Source organism: Cajanus cajan, chromosome 2, assembly GCF_000230855.2.
Source record: "Cajanus cajan strain Asha chromosome 2, NIPB_CcT2T_4, whole genome shotgun sequence".
Classification (NCBI taxonomy): domain Eukaryota; kingdom Viridiplantae; phylum Streptophyta; class Magnoliopsida; order Fabales; family Fabaceae; genus Cajanus; species Cajanus cajan.
Window position 1 is genome coordinate 46,408,611 of NC_138518.1, and position 10,438 is coordinate 46,419,048.

General features: G+C 38.8%; 1 protein-coding gene across 2 annotated transcripts; it reads right to left on the reverse strand.

The window, feature by feature from the left end:
- Nucleotides 1–5,014: 5,014 nt before the first annotated feature.
- On the reverse strand, nt 5,015–9,287 carry LOC109789808 (vesicle transport protein GOT1). Of its 2 annotated transcripts, none has more exons than XM_020348844.3 (7): nt 9,112–9,287; nt 7,446–7,511; nt 6,425–6,516; nt 6,252–6,332; nt 6,052–6,149; nt 5,888–5,969; nt 5,015–5,526 (listed from the first exon to the last, which is right to left on the reverse strand). In XM_020348844.3, exons 2-7 carry the CDS (start codon nt 7,474–7,476, stop codon nt 5,488–5,490), a joined length of 423 nt encoding a protein of 140 aa, XP_020204433.1. In that variant the 5' UTR covers nt 7,477–7,511; nt 9,112–9,287; the 3' UTR covers nt 5,015–5,487. The 2 variants fall into 2 exon arrangements, with proteins under 2 accessions (XP_020204433.1, XP_020204432.1); XM_020348843.3 differs by having other exon boundaries at nt 7,446–7,516; nt 9,112–9,285.
- Nucleotides 9,288–10,438: the final 1,151 nt, after the last annotated feature.

The window sequence follows — 10,438 nt, forward strand, 5'->3', positions numbered from 1 at the left end:
CTGATACCGGGTCTCGGGGTCCTGAAGTAGTCGGCTGACAAAGTATATAGGAACTTGGCTACCTTCTCTCTCCTATACCAAAACCGAGCTGATCGCCTCGTCGAATACGGCTAAGTACAACTGAAGAGGATTCGAAGGTTCGGGTCTCGTGAGGATCGGCGGCGTCGCCAAAGTCGTCTTCAATGATGTAAAGGCTTCTTCACATGGCTCGCTCCACGAGAAGGCCGAAGCCTTCCGTAAGAGCTTTGTCATCGGGCTGATCTTGTCGGCCAAACGAGGGAGGAATCGGGATAAGGCGACTAATCTTCCTGACAGTCGTTGTAGTTCTTTGAGGTTGTTCGGACTTCGCATATCTAAGACGGCCTGACATTTGTCTCGGTTTGCCTCTATCCCTCTAGCTGATAGCATAAACCCCAAAAATTTGCGTCCCTTGACCCCGAAAGTGCACTTCTCGGGGTTAAGCCTCATGTTGTGCTTGCGTAACTCACCGAATATTTCGGCTAGGTCTGCCAGGTGGTCGACCACCGAGTTGGACTTCACCACCATATCGTTTACATAATTTTTGATGTTACGCCCAATCTTCCCTTGAAACACCTTATCCATTAACCTTTGGTAGGTTGCTCTGACGTTTTTCAGTCCGGACGGCATGACTTTGTAACAAAAGTTGGCGTTCTCAGTGATGAACGCCGTCTTCTCCTCGTCGGTCGGGTGCATCTTTATCTGGTTGTAGCCGGAGTAGGCATCGAGGAAGCTGAAGATGGAGTGCCCGGACGCACCGTCAACCAGTCGGTCAATGCAGGGGAGCGGATAGGCGTCTTTGGGGCAGGCTTTGTTGAGGTCGGTATAGTCGGTGCACATTCTCCACTTTCCATTTGACTTTTTGACTAAAACCACGTTGGCTAGCCAGGTTGTGTACGTGACCTCCCTTATGAATTTGGCTTGTAACAATTTTTTCACCTCGGCATTCGCAGCCTTCCTCTTCTCGTCCCCCATTTTTCTCTTCTTTTGGGCAACTGGTCGGGCGTCTCGGCATACGGCGAGCCGATGGCAAAGGAAATTTGGATCTATTCCTGGTATGTCTGACACCGTCCATGCGAATAGGTTTTTGTTGTCTCGAACTGCTCGCTTCAGCTGGTTCGAATCGGCTTGATTCAGTTGAGATCCCATGTGCGTGACCTGCTCGGGTGCTCGGCCAAGTTGAAAAGGAACGAGGTCCTCGGACGGCTCGATTCGCTCTTCTTCCCCTAACCGAGGATCAAGGCCGATGCCCTCTGTCATCTCCTGCCTGACCGCGTTCACACCTTTCGTTGTCGTTGGGGGGTCGGCAATAGGTTGCACCTTCAAGCTAGATAAGTAACACTCCCTGGCTGTCTTCTGATCAGCGTGAACTGTTATTACTTGCCCGTCTCTCGACGAAAATTTCATGCATAAGTGAGGTGTTGAGACAATGGCCCTTAATGCATTAATAGAAGGCCGACCTAGCAGGATGTTGTACGACGTGTTCGCATGCACCACGATGTAACGGATCTTGATCTCTCGGGAAGACTTGCGGTCGAAGCCGAAACGAGTGTATAGATCAATGCACCCTCTCGTCATCACTCTTTCGCCCGAGAATCCTACTAACGGCTCGTGATACGGTTCTAGGCTCTCCTCCGGGATCCCTAGCTGTACAAAGGTGTTCCAATACAATATGTCGGCCGAGCTCCCCTGGTCGACCAAGGTTTTCTTTACGATGCAATTATGCATTTCAACTGAAATTACCATGGGGTCGTCCTGAACGGGATCAACTCCTCGGAAGTCTCGGTCGGAAAAGGTTATTGGTGGCATCTTCGGTGTCCTCGGCTGATTCACACTATTTACTGATCGCACTTCTCGGAGGTGTCTCTTCCATACGGAAGATGTGGAACCTCCCTCGGCGAAGCCTCCGGCTATTGTGTTTATTATCTTCCTCGGTCGGTCATTGTCTTCTCGGGAATGCCGTGAGTGGTCTCTCCTTTCAGCTGATCGGGATCGGCTGCGTCGGTCTCTCGGCGGTGGTGCTTCCCGGGAGTGATGGTCCCTCCCCCTTGATTGGTGGTTTTGAGGGGTGACGAAGCTCGTGAGGTGACCCTGTTTGATAAGGTCCTCAAGCTTGTCTTTTAGCGCCGAACATTCTTTTGTCAAGTGCCCCCTGTTTCGGTGGAATCGGCACGTCTTAGCTTTGTCGGCTCTAGGGGGTGTGTTCGCCCTTTTCGGCATCACAAGGATCTCTGATGCAAGTGTCTGCTCCATTACCTTAGCCCTACTCGCGTTGAGGGGAGTATACGCTGCGTAGCGTGGTCCTCTTGGGGGGCGAGTGTTCAGGGGCTCGACATTCATCTTTCTCATTGACTCTCGGCCGGATTCTTTTCGGCTATAACCCTCCTCAGCCCTTGCCTGATTTCGGGTCTCCGCCAATTCTTCCATTTGCATATACTTCTCGGCTCGGTGCCAGAGATCTTTCATGTCACCGGGCGGTTTCTTGCACAAGCTATTCACAAATGGCCCCGGCCTGAGGGCAGTGCTTAGCCGATCCATTGCCACAGCTGGGTTAAGGTCGCTGATCTCCATGGCGATCTTGTTGAATCGGTCCATGAAGCTTCTCAAACTTTCCTTCTTCTCTTGACGAACTCCCGCCAATGCTAGCGAGGTCGTCTTGTACGGCTTGCTCGTCGCGAATTGAAGGGTAAATTGAGACGACAGCTCGCTAAACGAGTCAATGGAGGAGGTCGGCAGACGTGTGAACCAACTTAAAGCTCTTCCTTTCAATGACGTGGGGAATATTCGGCACAAGGCAGAGTCGTCTTGAGTAGATAGGGTAGCTTGTGTCAGGAAAATATTCAGGTGTTCCTATGGGTCAGTAGACCCATCATACTTCTCGATTGGCAAGCTCTTCCAGTGGTCTAATAAGGTTGCTTCCATTATCCTTCGAGAGAAAGGGTGCCTCAGGGAGTGAGAGGTGGTGTCGGCCTTGTTGCCTATCAAAGAGGTAACCGGTGTTCGGGTGACTTGGTCGGTTGGGGCATGATAGGCTGACTCCTCCAGGAGTGTCGGAGTGGACGGCACGTAGGTTTGGTTCAGACTTCGGAGTTCGGCGTTCTGCCGACGCAGTTCAACCAACTCCCTGGCATCGGCTTCTCTCTGTCTTCGGATGGCTGCCATTTCCTCGCGCAATGCACGCAAGTCATCGTGGAGGTCGGGCTGGGCTCGATCGGTGCTCGGCCGAACCTCTTGTATCACAGGTTCCGGTTGTGTCTGAGGCATTCCGTACGGGTATCGTTCTTGGCTGGTCATGACAGGATTGTTCTCGGGGTTAGGGTTCGGTTGAGTCGATGTCGAAGGTCCTTTGCGTGTTACTACCATATCTCGGTCTCAGTCGTAGAGTTAAAAAGGGGCTGAAAATGTCTCTTCGGCCCCACGGTGGGCGCCAAATGTTCCTTGTTAGGATACACACTTCAATTATCCTTGTTGTAACGGGTCTGGTCTTGGGTCTAGGTCTTCTCATCCTGTTCCGAGTAGTCCGAAGCGAGGGGGTGCCTGCAAAGACACTCCAACGCTCAAGTAAGTGTTCGGCGTAATAAATGCGGTAGTTAAAAGTTAGTTACATACCTCGTTAGGGTCCTATTTATAGTGATTCCTATTGGGCCATGATTAAGGATTGGGCCCCGTGAAATTAGGGGGTTAATCCGGTGCATTACGTAAATTAACCTCTCCATAATCATCCTAGTGCAAGTACGGGGCTTGGCCGAGCACACCGACATGTTCTATTCAGATTGTGAGTGGTCGGTGGGCTCGGATATTCGTCTTGATCATTCACGGACTCGAAAATCGGCCTAGTCGGCCATGGACTCTGGTATTCGGGTTTTCGGCCTAGTCGGCCATGGACTCGGGTATTCAGGTTTTCGGCCTAGTCAGCCACTATACAGTATAGAATATGTCTACACCCTATTAAATATTAATGATAAAGATCCATTTTTAAAAATTTAAAATTTATAAAAATTATAATTAACTAAAATAATTAAAAATAAATAAAGCATAAATTTAATCATATTTATGAGAACTAAAAACATATCCTTTTATATATAAAAAAGAAATAAAATTACTTTTATTTTTTTTAATCATTAACAAGTACTCTAAATATACTAAGTCAATATTTCCTTTAATTTGCATCAAGTATGTCCTCCAAGGTTTCAATTTATTCTTCGAAACCCTCTTTTTGAGATAAAGAAATTACCAAAATGAATTTTATCTCTTTTAACAAAGTCAATACTTACCTCACAAAATTGTACAAACATTAATTTAGATTTTGTTAATGTGGAGTACTCTCTTTAAACACAAATACAAAAGGAAATTTTTTTCATTAATTTTGATCCTAAATATAAACAAATTTGAACACCTTTTACACTATTTAATGAAATCATATTTAAAATATTCTTTCGGTTAATTAAAATTTTATTTTTAACGACACTTTTAATCTTGATATCAATTCCCAATAAAGGAAGTATAAAAAGAATAAAGAAGATAATTTTTTTTATTGAAATTAATAAAAGTAAATTATACCAATTGATTTTCTTAATTGGCGTGTAAGTCAATTAAATTAACTTATAATTGATCATGAGAGTATTCTCAAATCACAAGAAATAAAAAGAACTTATCCCATTTTCAACAATCCATGATCAGTTGATTATCAAGAGAAAACTAGTAGGAATATTTTCAGAACCTTATAGATTAGGAATTCTTTTATCACCATTTTTGTGCTAAGGTGAAGTAATTCTTAAAAAAAAAAATATAGTGAAGTACTTACTGTCATAAACGAAAGCATTCAATCATACAAATCGTATCATACAAGCGACCAGTGTTTCAATTTGCATTATATCAGAATGATCAATACCATGCACAAGGAAAATAATGATTTCATGGTTTTAATTTTTAAAGCAAAAAATATGAATTATCACAAGGGTCAATTGTGAATAATCTAACATAGATGGCACCATAATTAATAGGAAGATATTTATATTTCAATAAATTTAATTCCACAGCCAATGCCAACTCTCACTGGAAGAGTACATTACAAATAAAGAAATAAAAAAATATCAAGTCCCATATTGCTGCACTAACACCATTTAATATCATTTTAAAATGCTATATTCCTCTGACGAACTGTAAACAAATGCCACTGTAACACCCCGATACAGAAACCTTTCCAAAGATGTCTGTCAGATTTGACTAGTAATGCAGATGAAGTTGAAGAACAGACAACTCCGAATAATCAATTGATTTTCCATAAAGCTTGAGAATCAAAAAGGGCTAAAAAGGAATTGTAAAATGAATACCAAAACCTTTTTCCTTTGAACAAAATGACTGACAATTTTCTACCATCAGAATTCAGAGTAAGGTCTCCATATTTTCTTTACACTGACTTACATATGCGCTTGCTAGAAGCTACATAAAGTTCTACAGTTCCACGTGTTACACAGGCACCCGTCTGCCTCTATAGCGGTCCAATAACTGCAAGTTGACAGAAAATGCAGAAGTGATCATTTCAACATCGAGCAAAGAGCTGAAGAACTTCTACATCACATTTGATAGGTAGATCATACATGGAACCAAAAACCAACTACTCATAAATTCAACAGTCTCTTGAAACACAATTAACTATTATCTAAAAGACATTTATCAATAAAAACTAAGAAGTCCCTATCAACCACACCACAGCTAATAACATTTGTTTAAGATTTCCATGATCATCCTCTATTGATATGGTAACTCACGGACAGACAGAAGTCTAAAATACTAAAACAAATAGCTTTAGTAAATGGCGTGTATAAATGCTAAGATAGGGAAAAGGCATTTCAGCAAAACTGCTTACCGATCGAACATAAGGCTGTTGAAACAACCAACCAAGAACAGGGATCTTCTGCAAGAAAACAGCCAGTGTAGGCCAGAAACCACTGCAAAATATGATTCCATCATAAGCCTTAAGCACAAAATATACTTAATAGAACAGATTTTTTTTTTCAATTTTAACTAAACCTGAAGAGTATGATGAACCCATATGACTCCAATATCATGCCCAGAATAGGCCATCCAAGGATAAGAATAAAGAATCCAATACCAAATGAAATTGTTCCCTACGAAACCAGCAAATAGGTAAAAAGTGAAGGTTGAAAATTAACCATGAAGAGCACATGGAATGCTAAATGAAAGAGATGATACATAAATAACTAGTTTACCTTGAAATTACTACGTTTCATGAAGAATTGCATTGTGGAATTCAGTCCAATGGTCAGGGATACTCCAGAAACAAAGAGGATCTGATTTGAGTGACAAAATATCTTATTATGTAAAATCACACAACAAGCAGAAACAACAAAAACATAACCAAGATATTTGTCATAACACTTACATTTCCCATTGCTAGAAATCCCTTGTCGAAGAAGAAGATAATACCAAGGAATGAGAAAAAGATACCAAAGCCCGTTAATCCCAATCCAATCTCTGTTTAATGTGCCAATGCAAACATTAAATTTCAGAAGACATTAGAATAGTAAAACAAAAAATTATAAGCAGGACCAGTAGATGCCAGCTATGAAATATTTACATTTAATCTTATCATCTCCTTTAGCTGATTACAGAACAAATATGCAAAAGCAAGGGCACTAATAAATGTTTTAAAAATTGCTATAGCAGATATAGCATTGTGTAAGAAAAGTATCGGTACTTCTAGATAATAAATTTCAAGAAAATATTTTACCATAATAGTTATAAAAGTAATTTGATTATCAATAGAATTTTCAAAATGGCCAACTTGTAAAAAATGTCTAATTTCTTGTTTAGAATGGAAACAATAGGCAGAGATTATGCTTTTCTTCCTTTCCTCTTATTTCTCCTTTTGCTTCCATATGGACTGAAGCCCACAATCTGCCAGCACTGCATCATGCATAAATAAAAGACACATGGCACACACTAAGGCAGCACCCCCTTAGAAAAGCTTTGATAAAAATCAAGGCAATGAAGATAGGTAACAATCACGTGCACACAAACTTTAAAACTCTAGGCAACATAAATGGAAGCATTAAGTGCTTACAAATTTGGACCTGCAAAAATAACTTCACTAGCTAAAAAAAAATGTATGACAAAGACACTAGAATTGGTCTTTCACTACAAATTTAAATCCTCTAATCAACGATTTTATAAAACCATGAAAATAAAAAAATGCAGAAGGTAGAGGAAAAGAAGAAACCAAGCAAATTAGCACAATCCTAATATAAATCAAAATCATTTCAACCAGATATGATTTCCCAAAAATAAATGAATTCAACAAATAATTTATTTATAGGATCCATAGACTTAAGTACTAAAGACAGAAGACAAAGTCATATGATAACATTATTGCCAGTGAAAAAACAAAATCAAATTCCACTTACTCTTTCGATCATTCATTTCAAAGGAAACCATTTTATACGAATGGTTCAAACGTCCAACTATCAAGCCTTCACTGAAACAAAGGATAAAAGAAAATCAGTCAGTTAATAAAAATCAATGAAATGAATATTAATATTATCCCGAAACAGTTTGACTCAAGATGAACATACAGCAACGTCAGAGCCACTATAAATCTCAATCCTAGGAAAATTTCCAGGAGAACCAACTGTTAAGTATGAAAAATCATAAAATATAAAATGTCATTTAGGTCCTTGGAAAATAGGGATGACATCAGTTTAGTCCTTAAAAGAAACTTGACAACAACTTTCCATGTTGATTCCTTTTTCATCTCCCACATCACTTACTCTCTGTTCCGCCTTGAACCAAAGGTTCTCTAATGACATACACACATAAAGAAGCCAGAAGCACATTCATCCTCCAATCAACACTTTTCACACATATACAGAAACACATAATCACGTTTTCGTGTACACCCTTAATCACTTTGAAACGCTCATACATCAGGCATAACCCACACATGCATGGGTCTGAGAAAATTAAGAAAGCCAGCGCATGTAATTCATTCTTTACAAGTTTCAACAGCAGTTGACAAAAGCACAGCCTAGAAAATTCCCCCAAAGAAACCATCAAGCATTCCTCCGTAATCCATACCAATGGTCACAAAATCAGAATTCCTGGAACCAAAACAAAAATCACTAGACTACCCAAGTACAATAAATAACACCAAAAAACCACAGTAAAATCCAAAAAAAAAAAAACTACACCTCAGGCCAGCACCATTCATTCAGGAACTTAACCCAGACATGGTTTAACATTTATACTTAGTAGCCACTAGCAAACATGATTCCCAATTCAGAAACACCAATTGTCCCCTCACCAAACAATCAACAAGAACTTAGAACACCAAATCCTTCCTTCCAAATCTTCAGGAAAAACATAAACACCCTCTCAAACTTAGCATGTCTCCACCATCTGCAATCACCACATCAATTCCTTCCGAACTGAATAGAGATAAGTACTATTATTTACTACAATAGTCTGATCCACAAACATAGTTGGGTTAAAGTTAAAGCCTATGCTTGCTACACAAACACGACGTGATTTAGTTAGGTTGAAGATTAAATATGCAGAGATATTATTTACTATTATAGTCTAACCCGATAACAAAAATTGGATTAACCTTGCAATTCATTAATCAATGCCCAAACACCAGATCCATGAAAAATTCGAATTACAGCATATCAAACACAATGCTCTCCAGGAACAGAAACACCTAGAAAGCTAATGCTTCCGCGTGAATATTCACTTGTCACTGTCCCATTCTAATCAACCAAATTCAACTAAAAATAACGGTTTCGCGATTCGCCACAAAAATTTCTTCACAACAACGAGGCACGAGAACAGGCTTATGCGCTTCGGAAAACGCAAACGCGAAGCACAGACAACACGTTCATGCCACGAACGCTTGAAAAGAAGCCAATCCTCCAAAATCGAACGTGAAGAAACTGATCCGAACACGGTTATAGTCGCGTTTGGATCTCGCAACGCATCGTAGTTTCGGCGACAGAAGGAAAGGGATCCAACAACAGGAACAGCAAAATCTTAAGATTCACATACAAGTGTGTGTGAGAGAGAGAAAGAAATTACCGGTTTCCGTGACGCGGAGTCGCCGGGATGCGGTGGCGATCGGCGGCGGTGGTTCGGAAATGGTTATATGGTGACGAACAGTGTGATGGTTTTCAGTTTTCCACTGTTTTCAGTTTCTTTCTTTGGTTTGCTTCGTTCATTCGTTTTTTTTTTATTATTACAAAATCAGATGATGATGATGTTGTTTAGCCAATAAAATGAGAGAGGTCCACTCCACCAAGTATTCACAAAATGAAACTTCACGGATATTTTATTTTAATAAATGACGTCATTTATCTTTTTCTAAATTACATTTTTAATCTCATTATTTTTTTAATTTAAGATTTTCATTCTTTTATTTTAAAATAAAGATATTTAATTTTTTAATTTTAAAAATATAAAATTTTAATCTTTTAATTAATTTTTTAATCTTTTAATTAAATTTTAATTCTGAATACTTCGTAGAGAGGATCAAACTTCATTTCAAACTCATTTTTACTCGAATCTCTCTCTAAGAGTGTGTTTGCTTCCGCGTTCTGAACACGAATTTTCACGTTGAATGAGAAATAAATAACTATAACTTTCACGTTTTCTATAATAAATTACGTAATTTTTATATTTCTGACGCGTTTTCAAACACGCACTAAATTAGTTCTTTAGTTTGGTGAAATGGATTCATTATTTTTATTTTATCATATTAAATTTTTAATTGCAACCACTATTACCCTTCTAATTCAATCTTACCACCCAAAGTCATGAATACCCAAATCATTTTAACCTACACAAACTATCTTCCTAAGTCCATTCACATGTCATTTTATATTTTTTTGTTTAAGGATGATGTACTTGTGTACAATGAAATTTTATACTATACACATCTAATTAAAAATTATTTTGTATGATAAATTTTATAATTTTTATAATAATTATTTTAAAAATTATACTTAAAGTTTATTTAAATATACATTAAAATATTTTAAGAACTTCTCTACTGAAAATATAAAAAAAAAATCTGGTAAAGAAATTAAAAAAAATACTTTTAAATTTATTCTAATTTTTATTGCACTCATAGAGAACATAGTGGAAACACTTTTCAGAGCATTTGTTATGTTGTCGTGATACGGAGAAATAGGTGTAGGTTAAGTGAGATGAATGAGTGAATGTAAAAGGATCAGGTTTTAATTAAAAAGGATAAAAATTAATTAATTAATTTTTTTAATAAAGAAGAAAACAAAAAAAGCGTTTTCAGGGATTTGACTCTTTGGTGATGACGTGTATAATATTGTGACTGCGAACGAGAATAAAAGTGTATATTATATGTATAAATCAATATGATATGATATGAATT